Genomic DNA, 22,557 nt, shown 5'->3' with positions numbered 1-22,557 from the left:
ATATAAGCTCTACTGTTAACGTTAGTGAAGCCGTCTGTATACAACAACAGAATTTGAGACATAATTTAGGCTATCTGATCCCTTACAATTGAGTTGAATTGATGCCAAGTTCAATATTATGAATTATGAAAGAGGCCTTCAGTTTATGGGAGGGATTATGCAGCACCTTGTCAAAGATGAAAATAGGTGTTACTCTCTGATCTAGTTAATGTTTGTTTCAACATCATTTGGCATTGAATTTTCTTGCTAACAGTAACATTATTGGAAAGCTTGCTTGCATTTGGTCTGACAGAAAAGCAAGAAGATACTAATCCTAGAATATATGATAGTGCTATTATGTAAACAGCAGGGAAAGGAGGGAATATTTTGGACACCCTCATCTTGCAAACACATTTATGTGTGTTTTGTCATTGAGCAGATCTGATTGCTAGATCAGAGTCATTTGGGCAAGGGAAAAAAGGGCCCCAAGTCAATAAAGTTAACTTGTCATCCTGTCATTGTTACATAACATTGGTTTGCATAGTGTGGTCTATGGAGTTGCAAAAGCTACAGAATACTATGTTAGATTCTTTGAAAGGAGTTCTTCAGCAGTGCTCCTGGGAGACTCTTTGGGGCAAATTTATTAGGAACATGCAGCACTAAAATTGATATTGGCATAATCTCACAAAGCTTTGAGAGCTCAATCTTCTGCAGGATTTCAGAGGGACTCATATAAGTTTTGTCAGAAATTGAAAAATAATATTAGCTTTCTGATAGTAATCCAATTCCAATTACCTTCAAGAAATGAAGGAGTTTGTTTCTTAGCGTCTTCTGAAAATAGTATTTTCATGGTTTATTGGGTTTTTTTTCCTTCTCTAGCACAGTTAGCTAGAGGCTTTCCTTCAAAGCCTGTGTATACTATTTGTAGAGTGCAAAAAAGGCTTCTGCTGCTTTTGTCTTTACCTGCTTATGCTAAATTCCTTGTTTGTCCCTAGCTTAATTACTCCAATGTCATGAAAACCAAATTTCTAAACAGATGTTAAGTCTCCTCCTTGGAGATTATTCCATGAATAATATTAATAATCACATTAAATTACTTTCAGTAAGTATGACATTTTCCAGCATATTATTTTTGAACCGTATGTTCAGAGCAACCATAGATTGTACTGTACTTGAGGGAAAACTGAAGCTTTGAATAGCTGCATAGAGCATCTTATGCTCATGGAATTGTTTCTTGAAGAAATTGTGTGTGTGTGATATTCTGACAATATACAAGACTCTGCCATTTCGAAGCTCTTACATTTAATTTTTCCAGAATTTTATAGTATGAACATAGTTGCAGTTTATATATGACATTTTTATATACTACTAATTGTGATTTTTATATACTACTAATTGTTCTGTGAAAATCTCTTATTAAATAAATATATGAATGTTTTCATATGAGGGATTCACACTCTCTTAAAAAGTACTTCCAGGTAGAACTGCTGTTGACTGTGAAGTACCCATTGTGACCACATGTGCAGTGGTAGATAATCTCTATGGAGTCCCCAAAGTGCACTTAAATAGAGGAAAAATTTTTCCAAAACACAGCTTGAAGTAAAGGATTTTACTTTTATTTCAGACATTGATTTAGTATTTGCCATAAGTTAGGTTAAAGAGTATTTATGTGTCACAGAGTCCAATTTAGTAATCTCATTTAATGTGTGACTAGAGAAATAGAGTTCCAAACCAGATCACATGGAAGCAGCGTAGCAGCCTGGAGAGTTACAAAGGTGGTGTTGCATACTATGATTCAACAGTGCTCTTCTCCTGGTCACTAGTCTTCCTTTGAGAAGAAAACATGTAGTTAACCAGCCTTTGACTGCTGAAGGGACATATTGTGACTGGAGATGAAAAGCTGAACCACTCAAAAGAGGAGATGCACCACTGCATTACTCGTTATCATGAAGATTTCTTTACTGGTCTTTAGTTTTTGCATACCCATCGTGCAGCCTCAAGTGTGTTGCAGTGTATGATGCTCAGCAGTCTGCAGGATCAGTAATATCTACCTGGTTGATCAGTGTGTGAATACTTTATCCTTAATTAGATATCATTCCAGTTATAGAATAGCATCCCTGCTTAATACTGATTACTAGATTTTTGTAAATCTGGAAGATTTGATGTTGCTAGTATTTTCTTAGACCTAATTTTTTATTAATCTCCTTCCTGTGCAGAACTATGTCCAGACTGACTCAGCTGGAGAGACTGGACTTAGGAAGTAATGAATTCACAGAAGTGGTGAGTTTAGCCTTAGTTAAAGAGCTCAGCATCTTTTATAAATATTTTTATCCTTTGATCTGTTTTTAACAAATCTGAAAACATGAACATCATCTTAGGAGTTCTGCTTCCAAGCATTATTTATACCCTACACTACTTTATGGAGCCTGTTATAAAAATCATGTGTGTGATCTTACGAATGAGAGTATGTTTTTACTCCATTTTAAAATAACACTCTGTTATATAGTGTGGTTACTGTACTGGTAAATAATTAAGAGTAATACATGTTTGAATTATAAACATAATTGTTAGGCTTAGAATAAATTCTAAACATTTATTGATTATCATGTATTGAATATTACAGTTTTTTGCTTAACCTGCTTTTATTATTGTGCACTATTAGATCCAAGGGAAAATATATTAAATTTGAATGTTGTTCAAACCAGTATTTACAGTTGAAGTGCTCTGATTTTTCCTTCAGGATGCATTGACTTGTTTCCTGTTTGTATTCTCACAGGCAAATATATTTTGTATTTAAGGGTCACATAACATTTCTCTGCTTTTACAAATACTTTCCGGGGTAAAGGAATTTAAATAGAAGTATAATGAAACTTGCTGACCTGCAACACAATAGAGTCAAGCATTTGTGTGCCGCTAGTAGAACATGCAAAGCTGAACACTTGCTTAGTGATATGGTTTGGAAAATAGGGGGAGTGTGTTTAAGGAATTTTTCATTATTATGGTTAAACATCTAGGACTGCCATATTCTCATCACAGGGTATATATTTGTGTGGGAGCCTTAAGCTAATGTTTAAATTACATCTTCTTGGAAAGTGAGTTAGTTACTGGGAAAGAAAGGTATTGGGAGTCAGGACCGCAACTTCAGCGGAAATCCTGTCCACTGTATAACAAAATTTACTTAGCATTTAACTGAACTTGGCTGTACTTATTAAGGTGCAGCTTTTGTATTGCTTTCTCTGGAGGGAAGTTTAAATAGGGAAAGCATATGTGACATGAATGTTTACGAAGAAGAGGTCTTTCCCTGATAAACAAGACAATTTTTACAAGAAGTTATATTGAAAACATAATCCTGCACTTCATTTTATGGATGGAGTGGTTAGCTTGTATCATGGAGATGCACCCTTTGTTGATAGAAAAAATGAAGTTTGTTTTGATTTTCCCCCAAACAAAACAATCACTGCGGTTTTTGAAAAACAAGTCCTCTGAGTTGATGAAATTTAAAGGTTTTTAGATGTCCTCCTTTAAAACTGTACATGTAACATGTACTTAGAGTGTGTGCCTGTTGAAAAAGAATACTTTCTGTAAAAGACACCAAACCGACAGAAAGTCTTTCTTTAAAAATTATTTAGTGCTGTGGTCAAGTTCTTCAAAGTCTTTATATATCTGGTAATATATTTTCATTTCAAAAGTGAGTTATCTGGGTTTTCTTTGATGACCCAGTGAAAAAAGTGGGTAAAACAGCTACAGTGACATATTACTAAAGTTGCAGTAGACAAATCACTGGAGTTGGTTTTGCCATTCACTGGGGATGTTTCATAAGATTTTTTTTAAATGGCTTCCTATTACAGCCTGAAGTACTTGAACAACTGAGTGGATTAAAGGAATTTTGGATGGATGGTAATAGACTAACACTTATTCCTGGGGTAAGTTCTTTTGTTGTATTAAACATACAGTATTTTAAATTACACAGGCACTTGCTTTGTCAGTGATCATGTACATTGAAGTTCTAATTTTAGTGTTACTTAAAGCCAAAAGGATAAATGGCAGATGAGTGCTTAACTAGCCCACTTAGAAATTATGACTGATCACAAGAGTTGCATTCATAGCTTTTTGGTGCTTTTTTTTCATTGAAAGTTATATATTTCTCATCTAAAAATTATGTTGCAATTCAGGAAAATGAGTAAAAGTCTTAAATCAAATTTAGGTTCGAATAGCCCTTCCAAAAAGGGATTATTCTATGTTAGATAGCAAGCAGAAATACGTAGGATAAGTATGTTGTGTGGCTTTTTATTGGTTACAGTTGTGAAAGAGAAGCGCCAGTTCCAGTGCTGTGTAAACAGGGAGCATAGACAGTTCCTGAGAAAACAGTCTGTTTACTTTGTATGGGTTCCTGACATCTTTCATTACATGTGGTCCAGGTTGACCTATTATTAGAGTACTTGAGAGTCTGTGCTTAAGTTTTAGCAAACTAATAGATGAGTATTTGAAATTTGGGAAGCATCTGGCTTGTTTTCAACCTTAAAATCACTAGCGGTCATGTGAAATGTGGCCTTCCTGTCTGATCAGTAGTCTTTTCTACTGTCTTTCCATCAGCTAACTATAAGACAGTTGAGTGTTTGGATTGTAAAATATGAGCTGAACAGTGTTTTGCAGCAAAATAAAACTGTATTTCTGAGAGTAAAGATTTCAGTAGACTAATGTGCATAAATTTTCAGGCTTATGCTTGGTTCATGTGGAATGGTAATGCAAGCTTATATTTTGGCTTGTTTCTTTCAGTTTAGTACAATTAGGGATTAAGTTTTGTTTTTGAGGATGCAGTTTTACACAAAAGGCAAAAATGAGCATTAAAAGTCTACTGGAGCATAATGATGTCCTCATATTGTGTCTCTTTCTGAAGTCTGTTCTAAAGTTTCAATTACTTGATTCATGGTAACTAATCAAACCATTGAATGCAGAAGACTGACATTAGGGACATGCAGAATTGCTGTGGGGTGTCTCTTTGTGTAAAAATACCAGCTTTCCTTATCTGCACAAAATACATAATTTGAAAGTTTGTATATTTTGCATAAAATTGTGTTTCAGTACTCCAAGTCTTTTCCTCTGGCATTACACTTGAGAGGTCAAATCTGCTGGATTTTTTGTTTTGAACTTGCACTTTTCTAGAATGCATTATTTTCTCTTGCTTTTAGTTCATAGGCACTTTGAAACAACTGACTTACTTGGATGTTTCTAAAAACAACATTGAAGTAGTCGAAGAAGGCATTTCAGGTTGTGAAAGCCTGCAAGACCTACTGTTATCCAGTAATTCACTTCAGCAACTGCCAGAGTCTATTGGTTTGTATTTTAAGTTAATTCATGTTGTTAGAAGCCTGTAGTTCAGACACAGAGAACTTGAAAGTACAAAAATTATATTCTAGATCTGTTTCAATTCAGTAGAAGTGCCAGTTCTTGATAAAGCTGTAATGCATGGCTGAATAATAACTTAAAATTAGTTTGGAGCACTTTTACTTTATACAGTAGTTTGTAAATGTATGACAAACTGCTGTCTCTATCAGAAAACAAAACCAATTTCTTTTTCTCCCTGGCCCTACTCGCAGTTTACGTTGTAAACTGGCAAACAAATTCTGTAAGCTCATCTCCTTGTTTCCTTAGCAATACAGCACTATAGGCACACCAGTTAATAGAGAAGATGTGGTGGCTGGCCCATAATGTTGGGGGTTTTCCCCTCTTAATTTGAAGTTAAAACTCAGCTTAATTAACTCAAATGTCCCTTTTGATTTACTTGTCCCTATTGTTATAGGTTCTCTGAAAAAGGTGACAACACTTAAAATTGATGAAAACCAGTTAATTTATTTGCCAGACTCCATAGGAGGGTAAGTATTTCACCAAAATAAGGAGTTGAATTTCTTTTCTGAACACTCTTCTGTAACAGTGGCTCCTCTCTCTGAGTTTTTTTATAACTACTTGATGTAATTTTTTCTACATCTTAATGCTCTAATACAATTTAAAGCAAGAGTTTTCATCTTAGTTCTGCTTTGCAGCATGTAGGTTCCTATCACTTAATACCAAAGGACATATGTTCCTCACTTAATGCAACCACCAATCTATAAAACAAAAATTGAGTGTGACAGAAAACAAGATACTTATAGAGTCAGTTAGCTTTCTAAAACTGTATTTTTTTGACAGTAACATTGCTGTGGTAAATATTGCAAATGATTGCCCAATCTCAAAAATATTGTAAAAAGTAAATATGAACATGTATTTATCTTTTTTATATATATATATGGAGAACTTTCAGCTGTCCATCAGCAAGTTTTTAACATATATTTTGGTGTTCAGCAATTTAATTTAAAACTTGCAAATAATAGCAAAAATAATTTGCTCACAGTTATGCACTGTACAAATGTACAATGATTTCCAATTTAATTTCATATGTTTTAATTATTATAGCTTATCTTTTGTTGTCAGAGTTTCCAAAGTACTTCTTCACTGCCAGATTCTTAGGTTCATGGTCTGTAACTCCTGAAATTCTTTGCTTGTTCAGAAGCTGCATTCAGCTCTAATTTGACTGTGATCTATGTCATTCTGAATGTTTTTAATGCCTTACACTGGCATGTTGTAATGTAGTACACAAGCATTCGATGTTGCCGGCCTCACTTTTTTTCTTTGTGAGGACAGTGTAATGGAGATTTTAAAAAATTAAGCAAGCTCTAAACAGAATCAAAAACCCTGCAATCAAGTAAGAGGAAAAAACACCCACCCTAAGACACATTTTAGGCCATCAGTAAAGGATTCTTCTTGGATTTTAATTCCTTAGGGTTTATTTTGAACTACATTTGTGATTAATAATTAATAGTAATGTTAACTTCATTAAAACTGCAAGTATCCAATTAATGTTGGATTAATTAATCTGTATGGAGGTAATAATTTTTTTGCAGGTTAATATCAGTGGAAGAACTGGACTGTAGTTTCAATGAAATTGAAACATTGCCTTCATCTGTTGGGCAGCTCTCAAATATAAGAACATTTGCTGCAGATCATAACTTTTTAAATCAGCTGCCATCAGAGGTATGTATTTAATTCCAAGTCTGTAAAATGAGTATTTTAATGTGTTTATATAGTCTTTACAACTTGTGAATAACAAGTTACTATTTTTTGAGAGGATTTTCTTTGTATATGTTTTTAAAGGAGGATGCATACAAATATACAAGTTGATAAGTAACAAAATTTGATTTTTTTTTTTAAGCAACGAGTAGGAATTCGTTGATGTGAATTGAAAGTAAAAGGTTTAATATGTAAGAATAAACTTTCAAGGCAAAATAGCCTCAGTACTAATTGTTTTAAAAACCTTCATATTTATGTTGTGAAGATGAATTCTTTGTGTGTTATTTTTTTTTTAGATTGGAAACTGGAAGCATGTAACAGTGTTGTTTCTGCATTCTAATAAGCTTGAATTTCTCCCTGAAGAAATGGGTGATATGCAGAAATTAAAAGTCATCAATCTGAGTGACAATAGGTTTGTGAATGCTTTTAATCAAGTAGAAGTTGTATAAAATGCAACAATAAAGTAGAGGGATTGTTGTAAGTACATTATGGCTTTCTTTATCTCACACATAGCTCAGAAGGTGACTGAGATGTATTTAATGTATTATTGTCATATTCTGGATATTGCAGCTTCATTATATTAAGCTGTCTTTTTTTTTAATGACCTGGCACGTGCATTGAAGTGCAGCTTCACTACATTTGTGATTGTTACCATCTGTTTTTCTAGGGAATTACTTTGGTTATTTCCATAAAGCTTTTTGATTCTTAGTTAAAATTAACATATTCTTGAATTGCATATGGAGTGCCCAACAGCATCATAGGATAGTGTAAAAGACCTTGGTGTTCTGTGCAAGGGGGAAAAATTTGCCTTTTATTAGAGATGGTCATTAAAAATAGACAAAATGTTTATCTTTGGGGAATTACTAGTTTATAGAATTGAAGTACTGGGAGAGAGAACTAGCAGAGCTCTCCCTCCTATTCTGTCAATCCAGCTTCTCTGTACTCTGTCTGTAGCTTGATTTATCCCTTAGTGCCAGAGCATCCATTATCCATGACAGCGTATTCCCCATACCTGTATATTTTAGAAAAAAAATGATTTTCAGGTGTAGTACATTTTCCCTTAATTGGCATGTATATTGACAGATAAAATGGTGAGGATTCAGATTTATTAATTAACCTTAATTGTCTTTGTATTCAAGTCACCCAGTTTCCAGTTGAGTTAAATTCAGGTCACAATGTCACCTCTTTATTTTAAGCTACTTGCTATACTGGGCAGACAAGTTTTTCTTGTTTGGTTGTTTTTTTTTTAATTGAATTTAAATTACATGTTGTAGCCTTTCAGCTCTCACTATTTATTAAGGGAACTTCATATGAAAATATCCTTTTAAAATATTTTACAGACTAATACAGGATTGTGTAAAGTCTTAACAGTATGGCTAAATGTACTTATATAAATTCTTGTAATTTACAGACTGAAGAATTTACCATTTACTTTTACAAAACTGCAACAACTCACTGCTATGTGGCTATCAGACAATCAGGTGAGATTTTTTAATATTGAAAATAAATTTTTGTGGACTTGATTCCTAATGAGGTTGACAAGAACAGAGCCATCTGTTAAATAAAGAGACCTAGTACTCTGCAAATCAATACTTTCTGGACATTACTATGTCAGTTCTCCTTAAGTAACCAATACTGAGTTTACCTGTCTCTGGAGGCTCATAATCCTGGAGAAATTCTGTGCTGTGAGGAAATGCAGTTTAACAGATAATGGGAAGTTTTTTCGTTTTGTTGTGTTTTCTGTGGGTTTGGTTGGGGTTTTTTTAGGTTTTGTTTGTTTGTTTTGTCTGTTTGTTTGGGGGTTTTGTTTTTCTTTTTTGTTTTTTCTTTGTTTGGTTTTGATTGTTATTTTGGGGGGGGGGTGTTTTGTTTTTGGTGGGTTTTGTAGTTTTTGGGGTTTTGTTGCTGTTTTGGTTTGTTCAGGCTATTTTACTCAGGTGAGTTTAGTGCTTGATAAGCTTGAACTTGAACATGTAGCCCGCTGTTGTTTTCACAGCTATACCAGCGGGGAAACTCAGCATGCCTGGTTTTCAGTTACGTTTTTGCCACACCTTTGAACTATTTGAAGCTGTTAAGCAATAACTCCTTTTCCTTTTTATTAAATTCCTTGATGTTATGCTGATTTTCTGAAGGGCATTAAAGTGTGCAGGGCTGTCAGAAATCTAGTAGCCTCAGATGTAAACTTTTAGTGAAACAGTAATTTCAAGAATTTTCTGCCTTTCCCTATAAGGGGTGGAGGATGTTCAATCTAGTCTCAGAATGAAAAAACAAGGACGCTGAGTTTTTCTCTTTATATGATTGTCTGCAGTTTTAAATAGCTAAATATATCCATGCATTTCTGATCAGTGTGCTTTGGGATAGTAGTAAGTACTAAAAAGAAACTGAGTTACTTTTTTACTATCTAGTGATTTCTATTCACAAAATAGAAATCACTATTTCTATGTGATGAGTTTGCTGAGTTTGTCCTCAGTCAAAAAGACTGTCATCAATCAAGTACAGACATATTAATTTCGTCATTTGATGAAAATTACTCAGAGGAGAAATGGTTTAATTCAAGGGAAAGTAGTCTTCAAAGTCATGGCACAGGCATGCTCTGTGATATGTAGGTCATATTTACTCTTTATATATATATATATATATATATTCTCATAACATAGCCTTCTTTCATTTACTTTCTAGTCTAAACCACTTATCCCTCTTCAAAAAGAAGCTGACCCTGACACACAGAAAACAGTACTTACTAATTACATGTTCCCTCAGCAACCAAGGACTGAGGAGGGTAAGGAATTTCTGAAATTACCTGTCACAGTGGTCACTGTTGAAAATAATAATGGGAAGGCTTCCCACTAATTATGATTTTCACTAAATAATGCTTAAATATCTAAATGCTTAAAGTTTGGAGTATGCTTGCAGGAGAGGATAAGTTGAGTCTGATGAATGAGAACGCTAACTTAATGAGATTTAGATGTTGGTAAATTTTAGATGAAACTATTTCAGTGAGTAAGGCGAGAAATGGACTGATAGGAGCATGTTCTGTGGTGGTTGCCACTCCCAGCAGGACACCCTCATTCCTTCCAAAAGAGCCTAATGGTTTGGGGTGAAATTCTCTGAAGCAAGCATTAGCTTCAAACTGACTATTTTAGCAAAATATTTCCTTCATTACCAATTATGTATTTTTTGAAAAGTACATAGTATTCTCTGGTATATTTTGAAATTAAAAAAAAAAATCAGTCCAGGAAAAGCATATTGTTCACATGTAGTTTGAACTGGTTTTATAAAAGGTCAGGTTCCTGGCTTTTGGTCAGGAACTCATAATGATAGTGAAGTTTATTGTAATATCTTCAGATGTGTTAAAATTTTAAGTTCATCTGTTAAATGCAGAGTAACAAATATTTCATTGCACTTACTAAGCCCTAAAATTAAATATTTTTCTATGTCAGGTATAAAAGTGGTTAATATGAACAGTCTTCATATTGCTAGTGAAGGATATACACTTTCTGGGTGGTAGTGGCAAATTTATTAGACTATTTGTCAAGTTAAAAGTGGAGCCTGCTGATGTAACACCAAGACATGCTAAAATAAGAGACATCGGGTACCTGCAAGATTTTTTTAATCTCTGTAAAATTAAGCAAGAAATACTTGTATCTAAAGCCTCTGTCAACTGCATAAGTGCTGCAAAGTCATGCAGATTAACTTAACCTCCAGTTTTAGATGCTTACATTGCTTTAGGATTAGTAAGAATGCAGGTTTTTCTCACTAAGTCATTCTTAGTTTTAATTTTTAAATTTGCATTAAATTAAATCAGATGAATGTTCTTACCTGTGCTTAATGATGATAAGCACTGATAATAGGCTATATAAATCTATGCAAGTATAATTCGTCTTTATTTATATATATACACACAGACAAATACATTATTTCATATTTATGTATAGAATAAAACCATTCAGCAGAGATCTGCTGAAAATTTTTGAATGTGAATGTTAGGACTAGTGTACAACTGAGCATATGATTTTCTTTTTAAAGATAGGGATTCTTCTAATATAAAAGTACAGCCAAATTCATAAAGCAGTGGCATTGCATCTAATCTTCAATTAATGATACTGTTAGTCTTTCATCTTTTAAAAAGAACGAATACAAAAGCACATCAGTCCCACTCAAGAGAAAGAAAAAGTGTGTATTTTGTTTTACGTAGTGTAGCCCATTCTTACACAAGGTTCTTTGGGGTTTTTTTCCAGTTATGTTCATATCTGATAATGAAAGTTTCAATCCATCTCTGTGGGAAGAACAGAGGAAACAGCGTGCTCAGGTGGCATTTGAATGTGATGAAGACAAAGATGAGAGAGAGGCACCACCTCGGGTTGGTATTGAATTTATTTTTGCATACATGGTGCTTCCTTCCCTCTTACTTTCACCCTTAATCTCAGCCTTTTCCCTACTTTGGTAATGGGTTTCACTCTGCTGAATAAATCAAGTCATCAGCTTAGAGTATTTAGCACTATGGTTTGGATATTTTTGTTGTGTTTCCTTTTAGTTTGGGCGTTATTTGGCCAAGTCATTTTCAGTATGGCGCAAGGGAAGAGCTCAGGCTTATACTTGGCAGTGTAGGGCCTACCTAGGATGCTACCTCACCAATGGATAACAAGCAGGGAAAGTATGATAAATCCTGATTTTATTTTGAGTGAATTACACTTGGCTTAATCCTTGCTTGGAATCATTGGACATGTTGGGGGAAAAGGAGTGAAAGTGATTTGTAATCTTGCCTGGTTGTATAAGCTTATGTCTGCCTCACTGCCAGCAGATTTGAGTATTAAGGTGGAGATTCTAGAGTATTCAGTGGTGTGGCCTAATTAATTATTTGTTTTAAAGCTTATGTTTTAGTTCTGACATTTAAATAAGTGTAGAACCTTACTGCCTTTTGTTACACAGGAGGGCAATCTGAAGAGATACCCAACTCCATATCCTGATGAACTGAAGAATATGGTCAAAACAGTCCAGACAATTGTACATAGACTAAAGGACGAAGAATCAACTGAAGATAATGCCAAGGAGTCAAAACGAGAAGTCCAGACAGTTTCTGTAAAAGATGTGGGGGTAAAGGTTAGAGATAACATTATCTTCTGGTTTTGCAAGAAATTCCAAAGACTAACTTCTCATTGATTCCTTTTGATTCTCTTTTCCCTCCCCACTGAGTCTTTAGCAAGAAAAATTGTTAGATTACAGAACCAGTTTACCTCTTCCCCACTTAAGGAGGTCTGTAACAAATATCTGGTTTGCAGTAGCAGTCTTCCTCCTGCACTAGGAACAAGAAAAGTGACCTAATTCTTAGGCACATACAAACGGTGGATGTGTTAAGGAGCTGCCTTCTTTGGTTCCTGGAGGATGGCATCTTTGTCATCCTCTGATCCTCTTTTATCTGCCAATCTTCACAATGAAATTTGGATCATCTCAAAGGTTTTTACTGCTCCTGACTGAAAGCTTTGTGTGGTAACAAGCAGTAATAGCAGACTGGCAAAAGTGTCCCAAGTCTCTATGAGCTTGATGCAGTGTGATAGAAGATAGGAATAATTTTTGGTGCTCACATAGAATCATTGCAGGTACTGGCCTGTTTGATTTTTTTTCATATGATTGGAAATATAATGGTACATATTGACACCAGTAATGATGAAAGTCAGACTGATTGACGTAGGGTAGAGACTGTAGCTTAGTTATCTAGTTTTCTTAGCATTTCGTACATGGTGCATTCTGTGCTTTATAATTTCAGAGCTCAGATTTTTCCATTCCATGTTTCCATTCCATGCAGAATATATAATGCTGGATCTATATGTCGTTAAAAACATTTCAGGATGCTTTCTCTGCTAATACTCTTCATTTTGTAGACCTCAGAAATTGGTTCAATAAAGAACAAAGCCGATGAGAGAAAGCAATATTCAGCAGGAAGCTCTGTGCAGAAGCCTAGTGAACCAGAAGCTGAGCACAGCACTGCAAATTCACAGATGACTGCACTTGTTAAAACCTTGCAGAACACGAAAACAACTGTCAACCATGAGGACATGCTTGAGGTATGGCATTGCAATGAGCATTATAGCAGTCAGAAATTGTGCTGGTGTTGTATTAAATTTGTTCTTCTGAGAGATGAAAATTTCTGTTGACAATAGAAGAAAATTGCCCTCCATAACTGTTGTAAATTCAGATGGTTTTCAATACAGTACAGTTTTTGCTTCAGATTTTGTTAAGTAAAAGTTGAAACAGATAATAAAGTTCATAATAAAAGATGCAGGCATTTAAAGAAAAATAATGTGAACTCAGTTAAAGATTGATATACCCTGTGAAAAGACACATACTTCTGTGGAATTCTCCAGGTGTTTGACTGTCGTTACTTCATTAAATAATCACTTTTAATTGTTGCTGAAATGAGAAAATATCAGATCAGTAGTAGCAATAAAATGTTTCTATATCCAAGTGATTATACAAATGCATTTCAAGTGAAAAGTGATTTAAAAAATATTTATTCCTCTGTATTTACTAGTAAGCTGTCGGGAATATTACCTGGAATATACTTACCTCTTCCAGTGAAGGATTTTAAACTTCTGAACTGTGCATCTCTCTGTCAAGCACCATGTATTTATTTATTTAGAAAGCTTGAGATTTATGACAAATTGAAAGCTGTCAAATGGAAGCTGACATTCAATCAGTTCCCAGTTACAGCCTGTAAAATACTTTTTTCATAATTTCAGCAGTGCATTTTTTTTGCCTGTATTGTGTAAGCTGTGGAATGTGCCTGTATCATACAGTGAAAAGACTTGAGTGACAAGCAGTTTTGGCTGTCACTGGCTACTTCCCCACTAGTATGTTCCTGCTTCTATATTCTTTTTGAAAATACTGGTATTGACTTTTTTAATTTAAAAATGTGATTTTGGAAGATCATGATAGTTTTCTAATGATCATGACAATAATTCTTTGTAGCTGTAGTAAGTACACAAGTCAGGTACAGTGACATCCTTGTTTCAGTGTATTTCCTTATTTCCTACCGGTAACAATGTTGCAGAATCCAGATAGCTAAACTTTGCCTGTGTGTAAGCTTTTCATTTCAGCATCGATTACACTTATATGTCACATCCAAGAGGAAGGGCATGTGGTAGATGAAGTGAACAAGTTGGTTGTTTGGATTGTAGAGAAAAGCCGATGGATTCTTACTTTTTATTTTTAATTAGGACTGTCATAGCTTGTTTGTTACGTCTCAGTCAAGTATGTCCTTTCTGCAGACCTAACAACTGGCCAGGTAATTGGCATCATGGGAAGGTGGTGCTCCAATAGGTTCCATGTGTTAAATATTTTAAAACAATAAGAAAAAGTGAATATTGGCAGGCTTTGTTTGCAATTTGCAACATGGATTTTGTAGCAGGAAAATGTTTACTAGAAAAAAATTTCTGCTTTGAGGAAAGGTTTGGTGTGGATTTGTTTCGTCAAAATATTACTGAAAACAATTGAGTTTTGAAGATAAATGAATATTTATCTTCAGAAAGAGAGCTACAGTAGGAACAGAATCAGTTGCATGGCTGCTCTTGCAGCAGCTTTGTCTATTAATCTCTGTCATAAGTGCATTGACTTCCATCTTTTGGTTCAGAACTAGTGATTACTAGCTTAAATGTATTCAGTATTGCTTTTTCTCTGCCATTGCTCTTGAAGTTAAATGGCTTCTCTTCCTTTTGGAATTTACCCCTAGCAAGCCACCTTTACTCTGTTTCTGTTAGATAGACTAGGCAGGCCAAGCTCCTTCCATTTTTTCTCACAGCATACCTCTCCATTCCTAGGATTGTCTTGGTCATGGCTACTTTATAACTGTTTCAGTTTGAGCTGTTTTCTTCAAAACCAGTACCCAGCTGGTCACACTGTGCTGCTTGCTGCTTCAGTGATCACTTTGTGACTTGGACTCCACTGGATGCTCTCTCCAGTGGTAGAATGAAGGCTTCATCTGCTTGCTCCAATAAGTTTTTGCATTTAAAGTTACCTGTCTGAGTGTCATCCCACAGAGTTCAGCAGTGACAATGCAAGTCTGCAAGTGATGCTTCTTAAAGATAATTCATTTGACTTGCACTGCAGATGCACTACAAAGTTGTTTTGCTTTGCCTATGTCATGTGGCTCATTTATCTTTTTACCCCTTTATTGTTTAGTGGGTGATAGTTTACACAGCATTTACTTACATTTGAACTCCTCTTCAAAATGGACAGGATAAAGCTGTTTTCCCTTTAGCAGGAGTCAGAAGAAATCTCCTCTGATGAAGAGATGAAAATGGCAGAAATGAGACCACCGCTGATAGAAACCTCCATAAACCAACCAAAAGTGGTAGCCCTAAGCAACAGCAAAAAAGGTAAGATACCATAAAAAGCATTGGAAGTGTTTTGTGATTTCGATAATTTCTTGACTCAAAGTGACTAGTTTTTCAAATTAAATTAAGTAAAAGTATGTTTTGTAAGTTTTAAAAGAAAGATTTTCCTAGTTAAGCAATGAAAGTGGGGAAAAAACTGCATATACTGGAGTCCATGCTAGAGAAATTTGTGTTAATATCTTAGTTTTCTTGATTTTTGTCAGTTTAAATCAGACAGGAAGAGAAGTGGCATATGTTTTGGGGCATTTGGAGCTTGAACACACTCTTGATGCGCTTAAGAAAAGGATTGCAGAGAGTGGTATTTATTTTAGAAATTGTCTGTAACTCCCCCTTCACCCAGATTTTCTGAATTCTTGCTGTGATAGGCAGCTGCTATAACTGCTGCTATAGGCAGCATATCACTTTTTAAAATTTCTCTACAGAAGCTGTGCTCTCTTCCTAAGGTTTAAGAATAATCCTTTCTTGTGAAAACTCTTTCTCCAGAGATATTTTACTCTTATTTTTCTTTGCTCCTCTAGCATCAAAATTCTGCATCTGTTTTTTTATTAATTAAGTTTTATATGCTCTGAAATATAAATTTCTTCTGAGTAATCATTTCCTTAAGACTAAGAAATGGCCTAGGATTTAGGGAACACATGATATAGAAAGAAGATAGCGAATAATATTTTGCTTCATATGATATCCAAGTCCAGTACTTCAAGGACAAAAAGCTTTTCTGGACATTAGATGTAAAAAGGTGAGATTTGGTGAGGAGAACCCCATGGTGGAAGCAGGAAGTCTGCTGAGGATCACATACAGATGAACAGGTGGATGTTTAGCAATGCTGTCCTTGTACTTTCTTGTCTGACTAAAGTACTAGGTCAAAACTTCTTTCTTGTCTCTGAAGACAGACATTAGTTCCACAAAATGTATGCGTTTGGCATATGTAACTGGCTTGAAGCAAAAATTTAAATGTATTTGTTTCTACACTCATGTCAGAATCACGGCTGCCTTGAATTCCCCCAGAGAAATTATTTTTATACGGATGTAGTATGTAAGTATGCATACACTATGCAAGAATCAATGTGCACAAGGGTAAATTACTCTGAAAATGCTGTCCTAAGGGATCTGCAAAGCATGGGGATGCATTGAATTCAAAATCTGCAGGAGAGCATTTTTCATTGCTAATTTTTTACTTTACTAGAAAGCTATATAGAGCTTATCCAGTGATCTAGATAGTTCCAGAGTACTTGGTTTAGTTAATAGCTTTAATAATGATAGAATATTCAAAACCAGAAACAGCGTACCCTTTCAAAATACTGCACGTGAAGCAGTGTGCTTCATTTTCTTAGAGGCCCATAGACTCATATAATGGGCAATACTGAAATCCTTATAGTAACAGAAGTATGATTTGACAGATATTTTAAGGAAGTATTCAGTAATATAGCACTTGTGTATGACAAGGGAAATGGGAATGAAGCAAAAATTTAGTTTTAATTAGCAGATAAGGGCTGTTTACATTCGGCAAAATATTTTAAAATATAGGAACTATTTCCAACAGTATTTTGTAAGTTTAAATGAATTTTACAAGGGTGTTAGCTTACATTTTAGTTTCTGGTAGTAAGGATTACTGAAGAACAACAGACAGTTTCTAAATACTTTACATACACATATGAAATGGCTATTAATAAGATCTGTGTGTCTAATTAAATTGGCAAATTTTTATTTCAGATGATTCAAAAGATACTGATTCCTTATCAGATGAAGCTACCCACAATAGTAATCAGAATAACAGCAACTGTTCCTCTCCTTCTCGAATGTCAGATTCTGTTTCCTTAAATACTGACAGTAGCCAAGATATTTCTCTCTGTTCTCCTGACAAAGAAACACATGGTGCTGTTCTGTCCAAAATCAGGTTTGTAAGATACTGTAGACCAATAAGAAGATACATTAGAAAAATGTTACTTAATATTTTATATGGTGTTCCTTCCTTTAATTCATTCATTTATCATTAATTAAATATTTAAAATTTCAGTGTTTTATAATAGGGTTAATAATATTCTCTTAACGTTAATAAAGTTCTCAAAAAAAAAAAAAAAAAGGAAGTCTTTCAGAGACTAGCTTTAGTATACAATACAGGGTTCTCATTTCTCTTAATAATAGGGTATAATAATTTTATCTTTTTGAAGTTTTTATCCCTACAAAATACATCAGTATCCCATTTTAAAAGCTCTATGTTTTTATTTGCTTAATTTTGAAAATCAATTTGATTGCTAACATGACCATTAAAGGTTCTTAAAAACTTATAAAGATTGGAATTACAGGCTGTTACTCTTCTAGGAGTTTTAGTTTAAAAGTGCCATTTTTCATAAAAACTGCTAATACAAACAGGAAAATTGTCCAAAATGGAAACTAAAATAAATTAATAAAAAAGTAAGTTATTATCACTTTGTACTTCTTGACACTTTTGAACTGTTTTTAATTATTCTTGTTGACTTTAAACAAACTTCTGAAACCACGGGACGTAAAAACATTGCCCAAATGAGCTCTTTATATAACACATTTCTTCAGTAGAAGATAGCATATCATAAATCTGTTTCTTTGTCCTGTTTTGTATGCACAGCATGGTTACATATTAATAGTAATTTTTTTCTAAAATGATACTTAAAGAAATACATTCATTCTTAGGAGAATTTCTTTAAGAACCATCTTTATTTCTTCCAGGCGAGAAGATGAAAATTTGAACAATCTCTTGCAAAATGGAGGAGAATTGAGTATTACAGTTGAAGAAAAACTAAATGTGCAAGAGAAGGTTACAAATTTGTCTGAATATGAATTGAGCATTGAAGAAAGATTAGGCCTCCTAGGAAAAGGTGTTGATCTAAGTACTCCTATGGAGGAGTCACAGAAATTAGACCAAATAAACATGAATATCAATAAACTTGTTAGTGAAGAGGCAGTGCCAGTTCCAGTAGAAAAGTTAGAAACACAGAAAATGGTTTCAGTAATGGGCTTTTTGAATAACAATGCAAAAGAGGAAAGTGAGCACTTGGAAAATGGAAATAAATACTGTGTAAATAAAGTAAACGGACTTGCTGAGGAAACAGTACATTCTCCTAGTAAAGAAAAACTAGCAAAAAGCACTACAGTTGATGGGGATTCTGCTGAGCTATCTGTTTCTAGAAGCACTGAAGATTTGTCCCCACAGAGAAGCGGTCCTGTGATGAAATCTCACAGCATCACAAGTATGGACAGTGGTGGGCTGAAAATCTATGATACTGTAAATGAGAATGGATCTCAACAACCAAACTCAGCAGTAAAATCAGGATCAGATACTGCAGATGGAAAAAACATAGTCCGAAGTAAATCTGCTACTCTTCTCTATGATCAGCCTTTACAGGTTTTTCCTGGGTCATCATCATCATCTGATTTAGTATCTTCTACAAAAACGGTGTTCAAGTTTGACTCGAATCACAATCCTGAAGGTGCTAATGTAGTGAGGGGATCAGTGACAGGCGGTGCACAGATGCTCTGTGCTCCCCAGTATAATATTCAGTACAGCAGCAGTGCAGCAGCAAAAGATGCCTTATGGCCCCAGAAACAAAACACCCAAGTAGAACAGGGCACTTTACCTCCTTCACGTCTGCTTAGGTCTGATAGTACAGAAACTCCCAGTTATGTAAAGCATTCTGGCAACATGAATTTTTCCAATCATAACAATGTCCGGGCCAGCGCTGTGTACAACACTCACCAGCGGATGGCTGGGAGACACGCAGATCTCTGGGCTGTTCCTCCCGGTGACAGACTGCTCCCAGGAGCAACCAGGCACACGCTTCAGAGGCAGAGCAGTGTATCTTCTACAGCTTCCATAAATATTGGGGATAGTGGACCTTCAAGACGAGCCCAGGTTCCTGAAGGGGACTACTTAACATACAGAGATTTGCATTCGATGGGCAGAGCTGCAGCGGTGATGTCGGGGCAGCAGAGGCCTCTCTCTGCCCGCACGTACAGCATCGATGGTCCCAGCGCGGCCCGGCCGCAGAGTGCACGGCCCTCGGTCAGCGAGATCCCAGAAAGAACTATGTCAGTCAGTGACTTCAACTACTCGCGGACTAGCCCCTCCAAGAGATCAAACCCAAGGGTTAACTCCGAGCACTCCCTATTAGACCCTGCAGGAAAAACTAAAGTCCCTCATGACTGGAGGGAGCAGGTGCTGCGACATATTGAGGCTAAAAAGCTAGAAAAGGTAAAAACAATCATTCTATATTTTTTTTCTACTTTTCTGTTACCTAGATGTGGAATAAGGTAAACACTCTCTTTTGAACAGCTTTTAATTACTAGTGAAAATCTAATTTTGATCCTGCTTTAAAAAGGATAAATGTGTTTGTAATGAATATATGAGAAACACACTCAGATGGTAGACTGAACTAAATGAACTTTACCCCCAAAGGAAAAAAAGATCTTTTTCCCCAAAGAAATAAAGTTGCTGTTTTTTTTGACATCATACTTGCCAGCTTAGCCAGACTACTTTTGAATACATTAAATAATGTCATACAGACCTGCTGGACTGCAAGGCCAGCTCAAAAAAGGTAATTAAGGTAAATTTTATTGTAGCTTTATATTCACAATTTACTAAAATATTCCCTTACACTTCTTGATCTTTCTGTTCCACCTTTTTTTCACCCTATTTCTTCTCTTTAAGAACATGGAAAAAGAAAATCAGTAAAATCTATTTAGAAGTATAGGTCTGCAGCTTTAGTTGCTGAGGAATTCAAAAGCCATAATTATCATGTATTTGCCTCCAAGCCAGTTATCTTTTGAAGTTGGGTATCTGACAGATTGTTGAATGAATGTTTATTGCTTGCTGTGAGATGAGAACACTTAAAAATCTTGTTCATTTCAGAAAAATCACAGTAGGTTTTGATATAAGTAGAGATGATGAACAGGATTCTTTATGTACTGTAAATGCCATCAAGAATTTGAGCTGATAAGTAGAACTGAACAATTATGTATCTTCAAAGAATTTGAGTAGAGCCTGGAAGAGTGTAATCTGTCCTGCTAACCCAGTTGAAAATACCATCACTAAAAATGGCTTGAATGTCATTTAGCCAGATCATGTTTCTTTGGAAGGGAATTAAGTATCCAAATGGCATTTTGATTGTGCCAGTTAGATGGATTTTGTTTTTAGTTTCTTTTCTAGGAACATAGTTTGCTTTGTAATTATTATGGTAACTACTTGAATATCTGTGATGGCTAGAGAAATTTAATTGGAGATGGTTGGAGAAATTACTTTTAACTATGATTTTTCTTCAGAAATCCTAGTATTTGGGGGGAAGGGTTTGCTTTGTGTGTTTTGGGGGTTTTTTTTTGTTGGATTTTTTGTTTCAAATTGGATAAATTCTGGTGACAGAAGGGGATGGGTTTCATTTTTTATAGACACCTGCACAAAATCTGTACGTATTCTTCTGATCCAGCTGGTCACCCACAACAGGAAGTGTCTTAGGGTAGTACTGTGCTGTCATGTGAGGACCCCTTGTCCCACACGAGGGTCACTAATCTCACCATGTTCCAACTCTAATAAAATGTGCATTCCCTCATTTTCCATTCTCCTGGATGGATGTATCAAATCTTACATGAAGTGACAAGAGAAACAAAAATACCAGCAATCTTTGAGTACAAAGGGAAGCAGAGCTTCAGTGCCCTGCTACTGCAGTTGTTTATAGCTTGTTCATTGGCATGTTAGGAAGAGCGTTTAATGCAGCAATGATATCTGTTTGGGTCTGCAGCAGTGTATCACCTTTACTTAAATGCCATTGACTGCCTGACTTGATTCCCTTCATTTCTGACAATACTTTTCATTGTGCTTTATTTGTAAACTTTAATTTTTTCTACTAGACTGATGTGGAATAACTGCTATTAAGATTTTAGCTGTGCATTTAATTTAACAGAACTTTTAAGTCTGTTTTTTATGTTCTTTTGTTTTGGCCTTGAAGTTTTTTAAAGCAGTCTTAACAATCTGAGACTTTTTTATGGGTTTAAAGTAAATGTATATATTGAATTGTCTATTTTATATTCTTGAGGATATAACCAACTTAAAAAGAAAAATCTGAATTGTGGAAAATGTAGATATGATCCTGTATGGCAGCTGGCAGATATGATAATGTGGAAATTCTAGCAATCAACTGAATATTTCTTAGTTCTTTTTAAATAGCAGCTTTGGTATTTCTGTTTGTAATTAAAAATTAGCCGAGTGGTGAGGGTGCTTTATCTATAAAGCAGATTTCTGAAATGTTTTGAAATCTGAAAAAAAAATCCAGTAATTAACAATCCAGTTTTAACTCATCTAAGGAACAAGCTCAGTTACAGAGCTTGTTTAAAGAACGTTTATTGGAAACTACTTTGACAAAGCTTTCATGGATTTAAAATGGCACTTTTTTTTTAAAACATAAGATGCAACACAAAAAAATTACAAATACAAAATTAAGCATTGTGATGAATATTTCATACCTCTTTTCTTGACCAGTATGGATTAATAGTATTACTTATGCTGTGACTCTACTGTTATTGATTTTAATCATGTTTATAATTTGTGTCCTTACAGATAGAAATGCTTATTAGAAAGGAGGGTGTGGTGGTGGGCTTTTGGGGGTTGGTTTTGTTGGTTGTTGTTTTGTTTGGTTGTTTTCTTTTCCTAAGCTCCTGAAAAACTTGTTAATTGTGTTTTTATAACATTTAGTATCTGAAAAGAGAGGGAGAAGTGAACCCACTTAAATTTATCCAACAGTGTCTGCTTATTGGACAAATTGGAGAAACTAGTTCCTTATTTATTAGCTCTTTTTACCTGAAATTTGTGGGAAAAACTTTTAGGAGTTTAATTTGCTTAAGCAAAGATACAAACTAGTTTTAAGTCTAGCAAAAGTGATTAACAATGGGTTCCAGCCAAATACCTAGCATTTGTAATACCTTTAATAAGCTGTAAGAGTCATGGTATGGGCCATTCATTTAGGAGTTGGACTTGATGATCATGATGGGTCCCTTCAAACTCAGAATATTGTGTGTCCCTGTGAAATGTAGAGAATAACTAAAATTATTAGAGTGAATGAAG

General features: G+C 34.9%; 1 protein-coding gene across 3 annotated transcripts in view; it reads left to right on the top strand.

The window, feature by feature from the left end:
• Positions 1-22,557, top strand: part of ERBIN (erbb2 interacting protein) — a 121,224-nt gene that overhangs the window by 83,291 nt on the left and 15,376 nt on the right. For all 3 annotated transcript variants that reach the window (XM_058044648.1, XM_058044647.1, XM_058044646.1), the window contains exons 9-22: positions 2,196-2,259; positions 3,828-3,902; positions 5,169-5,313; positions 5,780-5,852; positions 6,918-7,047; positions 7,380-7,495; positions 8,495-8,564; positions 9,763-9,862; positions 11,322-11,443; positions 12,013-12,183; positions 12,963-13,145; positions 15,341-15,455; positions 17,184-17,367; positions 18,177-19,698. In XM_058044648.1, the coding sequence (XP_057900631.1) occupies positions 2,196-2,259; positions 3,828-3,902; positions 5,169-5,313; positions 5,780-5,852; positions 6,918-7,047; positions 7,380-7,495; positions 8,495-8,564; positions 9,763-9,862; positions 11,322-11,443; positions 12,013-12,183; positions 12,963-13,145; positions 15,341-15,455; positions 17,184-17,367; positions 18,177-19,698 (3,070 nt within the window). The remainder of the gene's footprint in view (positions 1-2,195; positions 2,260-3,827; positions 3,903-5,168; positions 5,314-5,779; positions 5,853-6,917; positions 7,048-7,379; positions 7,496-8,494; positions 8,565-9,762; positions 9,863-11,321; positions 11,444-12,012; positions 12,184-12,962; positions 13,146-15,340; positions 15,456-17,183; positions 17,368-18,176; positions 19,699-22,557) is intronic.

Source organism: Melospiza georgiana, chromosome Z (assembly GCF_028018845.1).
Source record: "Melospiza georgiana isolate bMelGeo1 chromosome Z, bMelGeo1.pri, whole genome shotgun sequence".
NCBI classification, from domain to species: Eukaryota; Metazoa; Chordata; class Aves; order Passeriformes; family Passerellidae; genus Melospiza; species Melospiza georgiana.
This window is presented reverse-complemented; position numbering and strand designations above follow the sequence as displayed.